Source organism: Anopheles coluzzii, chromosome 2 (assembly GCF_943734685.1).
Source record: "Anopheles coluzzii chromosome 2, AcolN3, whole genome shotgun sequence".
Taxonomy (NCBI): Eukaryota; Metazoa; Arthropoda; class Insecta; order Diptera; family Culicidae; genus Anopheles; species Anopheles coluzzii.
In genome coordinates this window covers 70,990,390-71,007,784 of record NC_064670.1, presented here as the reverse complement: position 1 = coordinate 71,007,784, position 17,395 = coordinate 70,990,390, and the positions used below count along the sequence as shown (strand labels likewise).

Here is a 17,395-nt window from a genome sequence, read left to right as displayed (position 1 = left end):
GAGGATGGTGGGAGACTTCAATTTTGGGCGCTGTTCGGGCGCAAAGATCGGGGAAGAACACTCTCCTGCGCGCTATTTGTTGTGTATATCGTTCGTCTCGCTTCAAAGCATTTCCTCTCTTGGTGCTGCTGCTGCTGACCTTGGACTTGACTCAATACGCGCTCCCCGCTCTACGGGTGCTGCGCTACGGCAGCAACATACATATTGTGTGTGTGTCGCCATGTACGCAAGCACGTATGTGTGCGACATTCGACGCTGTTCCTTTCGGTTGATGTTCAAACAATGATCGCGATGAGATGCGGAGGCTGACAACAGGCTGCGCGGCTTTATGCGGCCGTCCTTCTTTCTTTCCTTTCTCGTCGCTCGTTCTGTTCGCTATCTTTACCTTTCCCTTTCGAGCGTTGTTAACACTATGAAAAGCGCTTGCCGGCCCCGGTCCGAAGGTTAACTAATTAAGACCGGACTCCGGAGGTTCGATAACACGCCTATAGGGAAGGAAATCCCTCCACCGACGTGGATGGACCCAGTTGGATCAGTACCTGTGCAGAAACAGCATTAATCCGACGTCCTTTACGCTACACTGCCGATATCGCCATCGAATGGTGACAGTTTCACTGACGAGTTGGTGCCGTGCGACGAGCGCGCGTGAGGGTTGACTGATTATAGAGTGACTTTCGAATTTACGCACCACGAGAGAGAGAGAGACGCACACGGACGTGCGTGCGTTACAACACCGGCATGAACGAAGGCGAAGGACAAGCGTGTCACGAAGGCGAATCGAACGCGCGTGTCCGCCGCAGCGCTCCCTTGCGACCACAAACGTACATACTATACGCACAACTGACAGAGGATGGTGTGTGCGCGAGCGCGCGCGCGTTTTGTCAAGTTTCACGGCCACCGTCCAACAAACCGCGATCGAAGCTTTTCGGGGGAGGGGGCTAGTCGCGTTTTCACCATTTTGGAAACGAATGGCCCAACCCGAATGGTGGGACCATTGCGGGTGAGATAGATAGGTGGGATCGTAAGGAGAAGGGCCCTCCCCCCCCCCCCCCCCCCCGGCACCCCATCTTCTTTCCTTCAAAACGCGATAAAACGAGAACCAACGGAAGGCCAATGCCGCGGGTGTGCAATCCCCATGACCATGAGTGGAATGTGATTTTGAGTATGTGTGTGACATTCATAAATTTGCTTTTCTCATGTGCAAAATTCGTCCATGGAGCGAATTTGAAAGGCCACCGTAATGGCAACGAACCGTAATCGAATCTGCACACACACACACACTTGCACCACCCGTAGCACACTAGTCATCGAAACCCCCATTGCATAATGAACTTCGAAGGCGCTTGACCTCAAGTCCTTCGGGATGACAAAAACGTGTCCGCTTCTCAGCGTAAAAAAATGGCCTTTCCTATGTTTGAATATTAATGGGATGGGTAGCCCCGAAAAAACAAAACCCCCTGCTTTCGTGCTGTTTGCCTTGGATGCACCAAGATAGTATTGTTTCTTTTTTTTTGTTCTAATGCCATCGAACGATGACTATTTAGGAACACTATTCGCCGTACAGTTTGCAGCTTCGTTGTTTCGTTTTGCTGTGAGGTATCGTATCGTTCTACAATACTTTCCAATGCACTCGCACGCCAAGAAAGTGCTACGCGTGCGCAACGTTTTTCGATGGTAATTGCGAGGAGCAGTGTGGGGAACAAATGAAGCTCTTTGAAACGCTCAAATGCAATGGAAGATATCACATGATGTGGTTGTTGTGCACCGCGCATCAGAGTAGAACAAATATACATACGCATACGTACATTGTGGTGTGGCTATTCACAATGCTCTACTGCATTAGAAGTAGATTTCAACGAGCCAATGTGCAGGAAGCTTTCGATTGTGATTGCGCCCCTAAACGGCTATTACGAACGTGATCGAACGTGAAAATGATTGTTGATAGCTCACAAAATACTCATATATTTTATTTCTTCATTATATGGAATGTTTTCCAAAATAAATGATAACATTTTTTTTGTCATTTTGTCGCTCACATCATCACATGAAACCATAATTTTAAAATACTGTTGTATATATTTTTGTTCAAATATTTGAGCATTTTTTATTTTCATATACCCATACTAAATCGCACTTTATGGATATATGCACATATGCACTCCTTTACCACTCTGCAGCACAACTGAGACTGTCTGAGTAGTAGTCTGAGTAGCACCGAAGTTTTCTGAAATCGATTCCTGATAGTAGGTCCGGAATCAGTTTCCGGAATCGATTCCGGAATCGACACCGGAATTGGTTTCGGAATCGGCTCCAGAATTGGTTCCGGAATTGACTCCGGAATTGGAATTGGCTCCAGAACTAGAATCGGCTCTGGAATCGGATTTGGCTCCGGAATCAGAATCAGCTCCGGAATCGGAATCGGTTCCGGAATTGGCTCCGGAATCAAAATCGGCTCCGACATCAGAATTGACTCCGAAATCAGAATTGGCTTTGAAATGGAGTCGATTTCGGCATCTTCATAGGAACAGGCGTTTGGGTCCAATGATGCTACGTGTTGATAGCGGCAAAGAATCAAAAGTTACTTGTAAATGATCTATTCACATGGAGATTTCCGGACTTATTTCGCTTCCCATACTCCTTATTTCCATTCAAAAACTAATTCTCACTCTGGAGCTAACTCCATTTCTGGAGTCAAGCCTGATTCCGTTAGCGGAGCAAATTGCGATTCCCAGGTCGATTCCAATTCCGGAGACGATTCGGATTCTGGAATTGATTCCGGAACTCCGGAATCGGCTCCGGAACCAACTCTGGAATCGGCTCCGGAACCAACCCTGGAATCGGCTCTGGAATCGACTCCGGAATCGGCTCCGGAACCAACTCCGGAATCGGCTCCGGAATCGACTCCGGAATCGGAAACGATTCCAGCATCGGGATCCGCTCCGGAATTGGTTCCGAACACGGAATCGGAATCAGGTAGGTCCGATTCCGAGCTTCCACCACTACTGAGTAGGGCACAGTAGAATCCAATTCGTATAACATAAAGTTAATTTCCCATTAGGAAGCGTCAAAAAAGTGTCCCAAAATTATGAGAACTCCTGTAAACCCCTGTATCATAAGTATAATGTATACAAACAGTTACATTATTGAATGCAAGACATTGTCCAAATAATTGTAAGGCTAAAATAGACTATTTGTGCGACGTATACGAAACTGCAGCATGTAACATTTAATTGAACCTATCAAATCTATCTGGAAATTGCAATTCTAAATAGTTTTTCCCCTTTTTTCCTTCATATTCTTACACTACAGTTAGAATGCTGATGCTGCACTATAGCAAACACGGCGAGTGCATACTCCAGGAAATTGGTGCAGCATTTCGCGGAGAGCATGCGACAGATCTGCTACTCATCTGTGATGGCAAGGAGACTGTGCGAGCACACAAGTTGGTACTGGCGGCTGCCAGTCCACTCATACGGTATGCAACGCGGACGGGCAATTGCTGCGGGCAAATAGGAGGGGATTTCTTCAAAATAATTATTTTTGTTGTTTCTGTATTGTACCGTGCAGAATGATTTTGGAAGAGACTCCGATGCTGGAGGGCGAAACCACCGTTTACTTCCCGGATGTGCAGGTGTGTTACTTCCGGCTGCTGCTCGACTTCCTGTACTCCGGGCAAGTGTACGTGCCCGCAAACGAGGTGCACCACCTGCAAGATCTCTTAGCGTTACTACAAATTAAGCCCAGCATCTGGAAAAACTCCGACTGCTCCAACGACAGTGGTAAGTGGTGGTTTTCAAGGTGGCGGACATGTTGCCGCACTAAGGCTCTATTCTAACTGGTAAGCTTTTTTCCCCGGGTTTCTAGAATCGCAAAAGTCAGAACCCTTGGTAGATATCAACCGGAATGAGGGTATCGGAGCACTGGATCATCGTCGGAGGCGCACAAAGAGTCAGGATCATTCGGGTTCGCGCGACGCCAGTCCAGCCAGCCGAAGGATAAACGTTAAACGAGAGCACCATTCTGCGGGCAGCTCGGAGGATGGTGGTGACCGTGAGGATACCGATTACATGGACGAGGTCGATGAAGCGATCATCAAGAGCAACAACAACTTGCAGCAAATCAATCGGCACGATGAAGATGACGGTGGCGGAAGTGCAACCGGTGGGGGTGGGATTGGTATCGCGGGCGACGAAGCGGGCAGTACTGCCGGGGAGGCAAGGAGTGAATCGAGCAGCAGTCGTGGGGGTGATGTGACGGTTGAAGCTTCCCGCTCGTCGAACGTCGATCGGCGAACTCCCTCGGCAAGGCACAGCGGTGAAGGCAGTGGCTGTGATCCCGATCCGGAAGACGACGAAGATTTTGAGCTGGACGTGGAAGACCGCGACATGATGGACGATGGGGCGCGCGCTGAGGCGATCAGTCGAACGCCCAACAGTGCCGGTGGCAGTGATACGTTGCGCAGTCGAAGACGCAGCTCGTCCGATCCCGTCAATCTGTCCATCGTAAAGCAGCAGCAGCAGCAGCAGCAGCAACAGGATGGAGATTCAGATGACGCAAACATCGATGTCGAAACGATAGGCAATGCACCGACGAAGGTAAATGAGTGAGGATACATATTTTAGTTGGTAATGATATCCACCCAGTTGCTCAACCATCGAACCTTTTGATCTCATTTCTCGCACTCAATAGAATCTGCTTCCTCCTCGATACTTGGATCCGTTTCGTACCAAGCGGAAAGCGTACTACATACATTCCGATGCCGAATCGCTGAAGCCACTCGAGCACGAACTGCTGCACGGCTCGCCGGACAACTATGTCGTGACTCCGCACCGGAAGCGACGGCCCGGATTTCACAACTCGCCGGCACAGAATCCACCCTTCGTGCCCAGCTATTTGGAGGATATTCGGACACGCAAGTGCTTCCTCTCTGCACCGCCGACGTATTTGCCAGGTAAGTTTTGCCGAGTAGAAGGATGCGCTCGAAATTTGTGTGCAAGTGGTGTTGAGTCTTTCACAGTAAGCGGCACTTTAGCCGCTGCTGAACGTTGAATTCTCTCCCTCCATTTTGACTGTGTTGATGTTTGCTTTGCCTAGATGCACGACCCGGTTCACCTGGTACCCCTCGGCCCACCGACATTGCGGCGCTCGGTAACAACCATTCGTCCAGCAATAACAACAACAACAACAACAACACAAGCAGCAACAACAACAATCGGATACGTCCGCCCAGCGCGGACAACAAGCTTGCGGTTGCGCCGTTCGTCTATCCTTGGCCGTCCGCTGCACTGGCAGCATTGCCTGGTGGGCCGGCGGATTTGCTGGCGGTGCCGTATCTGCATGCGGCCAGTGCCAACACGGACACCAAACCTGCCGAGCTGATCCAGCAGATGAAAAACTTTGAAAGCAGCCAGGCCGAAGCAGTACTCAGTGCTCGTTTGGGCGGTGGGGGTAGCGCATGCGGTGGCAGTGGGGCTAGTGCGGCCAGTAGCCTCACCGGTACCGGTTCCGGTTCCACTGCCAGTGGTGGCGGTGGAACGGTAGGAGGCGGGCTGAGCAGTGGCAACACGCCAGTGCGCGAGTATCGTTGCGAGTACTGTGGCAAACAGTTTGGCATGTCCTGGAACCTAAAAACGCATCTGCGGGTGCACACGGGCGAAAAACCGTTTGCATGTCGGCTGTGCGTGGCAATGTTTAAGCAAAAGGCGCATCTGCTAAAGCACCTTTGCTCGGTGCATCGGAACATCATCAACTCACCGGAAGCGGGCGGACGGTATACCTGCTGCTTCTGTACACTGTACTTCGAGACGCTGCAGGAGCTGGTCCGCCATCTTTCCGGGCATCATAACAACCTGCTGCTGAGTAAAAATCTGCACGAATGATACGCAATGCCACCGGTGGTGATGGCACTTTCCGGCTCCGATCGCATCAACCATCACACTACGATCGATCATCGGGCACCGATCGCCAATTACGAGCAGAGCTATCTGCGACGTTACTTTCAGCGTCACCATCGGTTCGAACTGTACGCGTCACTGTAGCTCCTTGCCGTATTGAACTCATCGGTCACACTCGAAGGCGAGGGTTTAACGAACGTTGTTGATGCGACATTCGGTCAACGTACGGAAAGGTGATCTTATCGAAGCAATATGAAAGCAACGGAAGAGGAGAAAAAACAGTTCACGGCTCGTCCGTGTACATACTTACAATGCACCTTTCCTTCTTCTGCAGAGGTATACTGAACAAAAAACCACAAATACTTCGTCAATTCATTCCACTAAAGAGAGAAGAGCGATAATAGCAGATTAGTGAGCAGAAGTGACAGTAGTAATGGTAGTCGCTACCATCCCGCTCGAACGCATCGATACTTAGCAAAAGTTTGCGAGTTTTGCCTTGATTTTCCACAGGAAGATTGAACATTTCAAAACTCGAAAGCTGCTTGTTAGTCAGAACCGCGTGCGAAATAACCCCCTTCACGAAGGTGAGCAGATTTGTAGCTGTACTGTTTGGTGAGTGTAAATGTAACAATGACGAGTTAGTAGTAGCAAGAGTTGCCAAACTGCAGCCACCACGTGAGCCGAATGTGAGCGGCGTACCTACCGACCGACTGTTTGGGATACTAGTGTATACGCCTCAACTGCACTTGATTGAGCAGTGAATTAGAACAACCTTTCGAAACCATAGAACACACACGACGGGATACGATGGTTATAGTACTAAAGCAAACAAAAATATTCCACATCTTGTACATTTCACAGCCCCTTTATCTCCTTTCCATCATCACTCCATGATGATGGCATCGTGCCAACTATTTCACTTCCCAAGCGTCCGGTTTAAAGGAGGTACCGTACCTCGTAGCAAACTCCTCTACTTTGCTTTTCTCTTCTGGTGTTGCTTTTTCTATTGTTTTGTGCAGATTAATTGATGATTTGAATTAAACAAAAAAAGCAACAATATAATATTCAGCACCATAATATCATCCTATATGTTGGTGCACAAACACAAACGTTGTACTTACAGAGTTGGAAGATACTCCCAAAAGCACAAATGAACCCTCTCTTCAAGACCCAAAGCACCAAGCCGAGCCTTTTACACAGGGTTCTTTGCCGTACAAAGGAGCAGGTCTCGTAAATATCTTTGTACCAGCAAAAGCATGTTGATCGCATGCCATTCTATGTGTAATACTCATCCCGCCTTTTCGTGTGCTTTTTGGAGCACAAAGCTGTCCAGGACGGTTGAAGGACGTTTAAAAATTTTATTATAAACTTAAAGTTTTTTTAGGTGAAAAAATCACCACCAGTTTGTTTGTTTATTTTTGTTTTGTCGTTCCAATCGCACAAAGATGGTGCGTACATTATTATTTTGAACTTTCAATGCGCTTGTTAAATGGTTAATGTGTTCTTTTGCCCATCGCCAACAGTGTGATGGTTGGCAAACAAAAAATTACAACACGATTTGAATTAAAATGCCGCAAACTGTGAACACACCGCGTATAAAGTAAATACGGTAGCACTATGCTGTAAAACATGAATTAAGAAAGCAAGAAAAGAAAAACAAACAAACAAACAAAAAGCAAACCACAACAATACTTAATACAATACGCGTAATTTGTTAGTAGCTTACTATTCAAACACACTCATGTGTGGGAAGAATGTGCGTGTGTGATTTGTGTGAAGGGAAGGCGTTGAAACGATTTGTTATTAGCAAACAGATGGTACAAATTATAAGTATAGTGCAAGTAGTAAGAAACTTCTAAATGGCTAGCGAATTCGGCAATAATAAAACAAACAAAAAATGTGAACAGCATTGTGTGTTATTATAATAATCTACGAGCACGTTGTTACTCGGCCCGTGTAACTGTAAACATAATACTAATCGGGCCGTTGTAGCGTTTCTCAACCTGCAGTGCTGTTCCACATTTCAAACACTTACTTCCATTCCGTAACTAGTACTAGTAAACAATCTAAATGTATAATTAACACTTAAAGATATGCTTGTGTGTGCATATGTCTCACACAAAGCACAGCAACACACACACACACACACACGCATAAGCACGACCCTCCGTTTCTTAGGCACACTCTGAAAGAGACAATGCAAGCATCCACTAGATCCCGGTAATCTTACATTGCTCCTGCAGATGGGAGTAAAAGCTGGAGCAGGGATGTGTTGCAAAGATATCGTACAAGTGTGCATGTGTGCTTGTGTGTACTGTTCATATTATGTTAAGCTTTCATCGTTATTACCCTTTTCCCCATTCCCGTAACGGCATCAGTCAGTCACAGTTTTGCACAAATTTTAACCGCGAGTTCTCCAAGATGTGCTCCAAGTACTAGGTGTTAGGTTGTAAAATAGTAGCTAATAGTATGATTTTCACCCACTATCATCTCTACTTCCGGCAAGAGCACAACGTTTTGAACAAGTTTTGATAGTTCATAAAAAGACACAAAAGAATGTTGGAAGGCCATGATGCTGTTGCGATAGGTTCATCAGTAAAGGAGTATAAGCGTGTCGTTGCGTCGCAATCCCCTGTGACCCTGCACACAGTGCGCGCTGTTTTCCTTGTTATATTTTATTTAAAAAAACCGTTTTGTTTGTTTTTTTTACCTTACTTCACTCAAGCACTCAGACACTCACCATACACATGATCTATTGTAGTAAGGACAATAATTTATAAACCAACGAAATATCCATCTAACCCGGCACCGTCCTCGGATCGGCAAAGCATGGGACGACGGGACGGTAATAGAGGGGAGTAAAAGCTTGAATGCCAAAAAGTCGAAAAATATAATTTACAAACAATGGACAGGAATGTGTATTTATAACGTTTAATTCCCAACTCTTCCCCACTCAACCCGATTTCCTGCCTTTCCCCCCCGATTAGTGAACAGACGAGTGCAGCAGCGCTACATTCGTTAACATCTGCTTTCCTTGATGAATGCGTGATAATGTGTGAACATGCGCCAAACATGATGCATGATTTCAGCAGAAAAGACAAAACCTACGGACAAATCCGTTCCCCCCTATCGCTGTCGACGTACACAAAGGATGTTAGTATTAACACAAAGAACCCCCACACTCATCATTCCTTAGCACACTCAAGAAAGAGTGGGAAAGATTACCGAATGCATGGTACATAGATGCAAGGATTAGTTAAAGCAAAGCTCTAGCTCGAGCATACGATGCTGGATGTACATTTATTGTGCCGAACACACTTAACGAGAAACACCTTACTAAGAGAGAAGCCCCTAGAAGAAGAAAAAAAAGTAATAAAGACAGTTAGTGGATAATTTAGTGTTAATAATGATATCTCTTACCACAAAATAGAGTAACTGGTACCGCGAGGAAATGAAGGTATGTGTCGAAGAAGAATAGGAAACAAAAAACAATAGAACAACAAAATAGTAAAAAAAAAAACATTTTACCCCACTTATACTCGAAAGAGTTGTGTTCAGTTTAGTGTGTAGTAAATGTATAAATATATCGGCGTATTCAATAGTGTAGTATACTAGAGCCTTTAAGGGGGTACTTAAACGAAGCACCCATTAACATAACCTAGCAAGGGGTAGCACACTCATGCAAGCCTGTATCGATGGCAACCCCTGTGGCTACTACGTTGTCTTCTCGTCCCTTCATCTTACACGTTGCCGTTAGTTGTACGATCTAGTTTAAGCCGTTCGTACAACATAACCGCACGGTACACATATATACACACACATGCACACCATTGTTCATAGTAGACGTTAGTAAACGGTGTACATATAGAAGAAATCGATTGTTTGAAGAAACAAGGGCGCCGATTGTGTAGAAATGTATTATTTAATAAATGCTTTATGAATCAGAAACAAGACACATAAATCGTTAGTTGTGTGTATGAGTGTTTTGCGTTTCTTTTTGCACCAAATTCCAATCACCGGATAAGATACCGCTAAAAAGGGTAAGAAGAAAGCACACACACGTGCATAAAACAGTCCGAATTCACTAGTAGAGCTTCGATTCCATGACTACTACTATACTACTACTACTACTACTACTACTATTAAAATCTGTCTCCTTATTTCGAATGAAAATACGCGTTACACACTAGCGCCATCTCTATAATGATTTGCTTACTACTTTGACACTAGCGAAAAACTGCTGGGCCTCCTTTTGTTTTCAAATCAAATCAAATTCCAACGCGCAATCTTTTATCCACTTCTCACCTCTTTTGTTGTTATTTGAAAACCTATAAAATGATTTTCCTGCAATGTTTCCTGTAAATGAAAATGAAATGATTTATTCTCACCTCAATACCACCTTTTTGATCACCTCAATACCAAATTACAGTGTTTAGGTGTGGGACACTTGTGTAAATCAAGTGTCACGTCGGTTGGTCGGTGCTACTACTACTATCGTTCCTTTTATCCAACTGTATTGAACGAATCCAACTGAATTTCAATTGACAACAATGGTTTTGTACGAAATATAGGCTGGATGTTCTTTTATAGGCATTATAAAAAAAGCTATTCAATTTCGGGTTTCATTAAAAGCCAAACATATTTATTTCAATTACAAGATTAATTGCTGCTCCGTTTATTCAGCTGAAAAAACGATCCATCATCATTACACACAATTACTTTTTAAACTTACATCACTAATATTTTTTTGTTTTTCTCAAATTTACGATTGAGAATGTTACACGAGAACTTTTGTAATCCCGCCAAAATTCTACAGATTAGTACACTATGTGAGTCACAAAAAAAGCTTTATAGCTTACAAAGTACCCATGGGCTTGGTAAGCACAACAGCAGGCATCTTTTCAGCTTCATGATGTCATTTTGGACACATGATTTTGGCTTGTTGTTCATGTCAGCTTTACACTATTCTTTTGACGGACTTCTCATCCCGGACTAAAACCTTGCCTTGCGGTTTTGGTCTGATGCAGGAATGTTCGGAATGTTCGTTGCCAATCCGTTATCCCAGTCTTAATGGCGGACGCCTCCATGCCATCTTGCCACCTCTACGCCACCTCAACTTAGAACTACTCTATTCAGAGAGAAATTCAGGGCGAAATTAAAAATTGAAGAGTTTTGAAAAAAAATAAAAATGTATTAGCAAGTGGTGGCATCTCACACCATTTAAAAGATTCTATCGAGTCATCAACCAAGACCAACATAGTTCCATCAAGAACAAACGAGTCATACTCTTAGTTCCATTTAAGAAGCACGCCAATAACCAACTATTGGAACTGGCTATATGGCCAATTTCACTAGTACCAAGGGGTGGATCCAGCGCACTACCTTACGAAGCAGGAGTATCTTATGTTTCTGGAAACGGCCACATTTATTTATTTATTTATTTATTTACCACTGACAGACCTTAAGATCTTATCGTGTATCTTAAAATTAGTAGAATGCATAAAACCAAACATAAAATGCGACGCATGTATTCAACGTGACGCAGTCTTTATGTCTCCTTAAACAGATATACGGTCTCGTGATATAGTCGTCAACTCGCACGACAACAACAACATGCCCGTCCATGGGTTCAAGCCCCGAATAGATCGTGCCCCCATACGCGTAGGACTGACTACTAGGCTTGGCTTTCAGTGACTTAGTGGATATAGTGGATCAAGAAGGCCTTGACCGGCACTGGTTGTTGCACCCAAAGTCTATAGAATACAGAGGCCGAGTCATCCAGAACATTTGATCAAAAAGCGTGGGAAAATTTTGACAGCTGGATGGACAAGCTTCAATAGTTTCATCGCAGCATGCATTGAGGTTTTAGTTGTTGTGCATGCAGTGGTCTGAATGCTTTTTCGGTCATTTTTACAACGTTTGTTCATAATTTTTTACTTGATCAAGTTCAAGCATCAAGTTGACGAATATAAAAAAAAGATAGCATTATAGTGCAATTATTGATTATAACAATATCAGAACCAAAGCTAAGAGGCTAGATTCGTGATTGTGGTCGTTTTTAAGTGATGAATTACAGAAACTACTCCATGCCACGTACATGAGAAGGAAATGTATAGTTACACTTGGTTTTGTGCAGAAAAAGCTCAATTGGCCCTAAAAAGTGTTTGGCTGTGTGAAATCGTTTGTGAACACTTTTTCATCTAACTGTCGAAAACAAGCTTTGAAAAAGGTGGACCAAAATCCAGGTATGCATCGACCTCTGTATTATATAGACTTTGCTCATTTTGTTCGAAGTGTCACGTCGGTTCGTCGGTGGTATTAGCGTTCTTTCTGATAATCTTCTTCTTCTATTTGGCGTAAAGTCCTACGCGGACATGCCGGCCTATACAGGCTTTCGAGAATTAATTCATTACCATGCAGCCGGATAAGTCAATTCGTGCAACGGGGGCACGGTCCATTTCAGGCTTGAACCCATGACGGGCATGTTATTAAGTCGTTCGAGTTGACGACAGTAACACGAGATCGCCCCTGATAATGGGCATCTATTATTTGCAGATCATATTACAATGTTCATTTCCAGTGTTCTCTTTGTCTGATCGCGGAACACTGGACAAAGATGATGGGATGCGTTTTCTTCCTGATGCTCAAAGAACGGCTTGACCCTCTGTCCCGCAAAATGTAACGTGATGTCTTTCAGTCTTAGGTGAGATAAAATACTATTTGCTTATTATTTAGGTGGGGCAAATTTAAATAGAGTGTCCTCCGCGAAGGATCTGGAAGTATGGTTAGGCTGACTGCGAGCTCTCGTTCAAGGAGCACAAAAACTTTGTCGTCAACAAAGCTAATAATAGGTTTGATCTCTCGTATGGGTTGCAAAATACGCGATCTAGCATATCCAAATGCTCTCTACTGCTGCTGGGTACGTCTTGTCTTAGATTATGCATGCATACTCTGGACTCCGTAAGGTAACACAGCCATGCAAAAGCTTGAGAACATACAAAGACTGACATCAACAGTTGTTATTCACATTCTCAGGCTTTGTTTATCGTCAGTTTACTCACACGCTAATATTGATATTCCTTCTATATTGTCAAATATTCTATTATATGCACCTTTCCGTGACAGACCTTCCATTTTAATCCCTCGTATGCGTTGCGTTATACTTTTGCCCAGAACGATCCGTGGCTTAACGCGTGTGAGCCCTTCAATAAGTACTACATTCTGTTTGACTTTAACCTTCCTCTATATCGCTTTCGTGCTCTCCTTCCTTGGATTTTTCCTAATCTATACTAAACACACATCTTTCCCATCCCTCAATCCTCATTCTCCAGTTTTAAGTAAATACCCCTAAAGCCCATTGGGACAAACAATTAAGAAATAAATAATAAGATTACTAGAATTAATAATCTATTATTGCGTAATGGAAAATAAAACGATTCTTTTTTTACGAATAAAAAACGACCAATAAACGATGATGATAAACTCGAGCAAATCAGAGGGGCGTGCGGATCGACTCGAAACCAAGCAATAGGTCACCGAAACAACGTTGTAAGCTAAAGTAACCTGCTGTCGCAACAAGGATGGAGATCTGGTTACTAACCAACCAGAGGTCCTCTCGCGGTGGGCTTAATACTTTGATGAATTACTCAATGACCAGTTTAGCGAACAGCTAGAAGCGCCACTAGCAGATAGTGTCATGCTACTGCCACCTAGCATAGAAGAAACACGAAAGGCTATCCGTCGGCTGAAAAATAACAAGGCACCCGGAACCGACGGAATTGCAGCCGAACTGATCAAGAATGGAGGTGCACGACTAGAAAACGAGATTCATCAAATTGTTACTGAGGTGTGGGATAGCGAATCGATGCCTTGTGATTGGAACCTCGGCATCATCTACCCTATATACAAGAAGGGAGACAGGTTGGACTGCAACAACTACAGGGGTATTACGGTGTTGAATACCGCCTATAAAATATTCTCCCTGACCCTTCAAGATCGCCTTGTCCCGCACGTCGAAGAGATAGTCGGAAACTATCAAAGAGGATTCCGAAACGGAAAATCTACCACTGATCAGATCTTCACCATGCGGCAGATCTTGGAGAAGATGGCTGAATACAGACACGACACATACTATCCAAAGCCGCATATGATAGCATAGCCAGGGTAAAACTGTATGACGGTATGAGCTCTTTTGGAATCTCGGCCAAACTGATAAGGCTAGTTAGAATGACTATGACCAACGTCACATGCCAGGGGAGGGTGGATGGAAAGCTCTCAGGACCTTTTGCTACCACCAAAGGTCTGCGCCAGGGGGACGGGCTTGCTTGTCTTTTATTCAACCTGGCGCTAGAGAGGGTCATCCGTGACTCGAGGGTGGAGACTACGGAAACCATCTTCTATAAGTCAACCCAGATCCTGGCATACGCTGATGATATAGACATCATTGGTCTGCGGTTCTCCTATGTAGCAGAAGCCTACCAAGGGATCGAGCAGGCGGCAGAGAACCTCGGACTGCAGATAAACGAGGCAAAGACCAAACTGATGGTGGCAACATCAGCGGGCCCACCAACACATAATCAGAATCTACGTAGGTGTGATGTACAGATAGGTGAACGCACTTTTGAAGTCGTCCCAGAATTCACCTATCTGGGGTCAAAGGTCAGCAACGATAATAGCATGGAAGCTGAGTTGCGCGCAAGGATGCTGGCTGCCAACCGGTCATTCTACAGCCTGAAGAAGCAGTTCACCTCAAAGAACCTGTCGCGACGGACGAAGCTGGGACCATATAGTACCTATATAGCACCAGTACTCACATACGCCTTTGAGACATGGACACTGTCCAAATCTGACGAAACCCTCTTAGCCGCGTTCGAGAGGAAGATGCTCAGAAGGATTCTTGGCCCCGTATGTGTGGAAGGACAATGGAGGAGCCGCTATAATGACGAGCTATACGAGATGTACGGCGACCTCACCGTCGTACAGCGTATAAAGCTCGCCAGGCTCCGGTGGGCTGGCCATGTTATACGCATGGAAACGGACAACCCAGCCCGTAAAGTCTTTTTAGACCGTCCACGTGGAGGACGCGTGGTAGGCCCAAATTGAGGTGGCAAGATGGCGTGGAGGCGTCCGCCATTAAGGCCGGGATAACGGACTGGCAGACGAAAGCGCGAGACCGTGAGCGGTTTCAGACACTCCTGAGGCAGGCCAAGACCGCAAAACGGTTGTAGCGCCGGAAGAGTAAGTACGTAAGTAATAAACCATGATTCCTCTTCTTGACTGACACAACCTTTGCGGTTATGCTGGTCTAAGAAAGATTTCGCTACTTTTTATGTACCACGCAGCCGCAGTGGCACGGTATGCCATTCGCAGGCGATGACACGCGATTCGAAGCAAATGGCACGAGAGTTAACTGTAACGCAGGAAACAGGTGTAATACCAGCCCATCTCATTTCAAACCCAATTCCCAACTACCCCGATAATTTGCAATTTTTGGGTTACCTAATTGGTGGATTAGTAGGTGGCTTCTCTTTGACAGTGAAATTGAACATTACTTTAAGTAGCACCTTTTGAGCAACAGAAATTAGATTCAGAACAGGATTAGATTCTAGCAGGATAGCGTTGAAGCCAGATGACTTAATTAAATAAATACGAATACGAATACAAATGTATCGACATGAATAATTGAGCGGAATAAGTGATTGAACTGCTATCGTTAATTAAATATCCTTCTACATATTATCATACACCAGCTCCCCCCCCCCCCCCACCACACCAGCAGCCACTTTAAAAGATGAACATTATTTCAATGTGTTTCAAGAACCGTTTATTGAATACCTTCAATCCCAAAAACATTCTCTGTCGGGTTTGTTCGACGATTGTTACCGATTCGGGTGTAAACTACATGTAATATTTGCACACGTTTCGTATTTTCCATCAATTATTGTGGCCTGTGTTTAGCGCAATTGTTTATAAGTGTGTGTGTGTGTGTGTTTTTGATTATTTCAACCTACTTCTCTTCTACTGATGTTAATAACATTAGAATTCGCTTCAACCCATGCCACCGTTCACCTTCCGACTACAACACTCACCACCGCTCTATTTACTACGCACTGTTTTGTGTCTGTCTGTGTGCTTTTTTTTTTGTTTTTAATTGCTACATTAATTCCACTTAAAGTCGTAAACCTTAAAGATTGTAGTTGTTATCCATCACCATCCATTTGCATAATTTTCTTCCGTCACATTTTCTTTATATTTTACTTTAACAACTATGTATTGTCCTTTAAGATGATATTTCAAAGTAGGTTTTGTTGTATTGTTTGAATGTTTTTTCTTCTTCTTCTTCACTTCATCTCCTAAGCTTTCGTGCTTTTTTCAATCGACTCTACGAGATGTTACAATTGGTGTAGGTAGGTGTGACGCACTACACTAAACTATACATACAAATATAGCATTTACTTGCACTTAATGTTAGATTTATCGCAACAAACTCCAAACAAAAACAGTAATAAGAGTAGTAAGAAAACAAATACAGTATAACAATCGCACCGTAAAGCAAAATACTATATAATACTCTCCATGCATGGTACTTTTAAGTGAATCTGCTAGCTTTTACAAGATCAGTAACAGTAACTAAACACATGCATCAAACAAACGATTGCATTTTGATTCGATTGACGCTTTGCTTATTTGATCCATGGACCTACTTTGGAGTGTGTGCATTTTTTTGGGAGCCGTGAAGCTACTTCTTCAAAATTTACGTAAATTTAATCCGCTATTGTGTGTCAGTTGTTTGAGTTGATTTGTAATTGAAAGGTGCTTGAGTTTGAATCTCCTTGGAAAAGTGGCAGAGTCTGCTACGCACCTCTACGTAAGGATAAATCGTACATTTAGTTTCCTCTTCATTTATTTGTTCTTCTTTTTTAATTCATCTTTTGCTCCGCTGTGTCCTCAGTTCGACGTAATTGCGCACAGATTGTTTCCTGTTCATTTTATGTCATCCTTCATTCACATTCGTTGGCAACGGAACGGAAGTTTTGCATACGAATAGAGATGCTACTATTGAGTTTGTGTGCTTGTTTGTCTTTGCTCGCTTTTTTGTTTGTTTGTTTGTTTGTTTTGTTTTGCGTTGTTTGTGTTGCATGATTATTTCTTCACATCCTAATGCTACTAAACCATTAATATGCGCGCCCTACAGAAGTCATAACATTTGCCGCGTAGTTCTTCACAGCTGTGTCGACCGACAGTCAGAAATGCCAGCGCTGATATATATATATATATATATATATATATATATATATATATATATATATATATATATATATATATATATATATATATATATATATATATATATATATATATATATATATATATATATATATATATATATATATATATATATATAGATATATGTATATGTATATATATATATATATATATATATATATATATATATATATATATATATATATATATATATATATATATATACATACATATAT

The 17,395-nt window shown here is 43.6% G+C and overlaps 1 protein-coding gene across 2 annotated transcripts in view; it reads left to right on the top strand.

The window, feature by feature from the left end:
* The window catches only part of LOC120949242 (transcription factor Ken 2), a 37,936-nt gene extending 28,076 nt beyond the window's left edge, over nt 1–9,860 (top strand). For both annotated transcript variants that reach the window (XM_040366420.2, XM_040366421.2), the window contains exons 3-7: nt 3,310–3,475; nt 3,568–3,779; nt 3,865–4,595; nt 4,690–4,951; nt 5,095–9,860. In XM_040366420.2, coding sequence (XP_040222354.2) covers nt 3,310–3,475; nt 3,568–3,779; nt 3,865–4,595; nt 4,690–4,951; nt 5,095–5,879 — 2,156 coding nt within the window. In that variant the 3' untranslated portion in view covers nt 5,880–9,860. The remainder of the gene's footprint in view (nt 1–3,309; nt 3,476–3,567; nt 3,780–3,864; nt 4,596–4,689; nt 4,952–5,094) is intronic.
* Nucleotides 9,861–17,395: the final 7,535 nt, after the last annotated feature.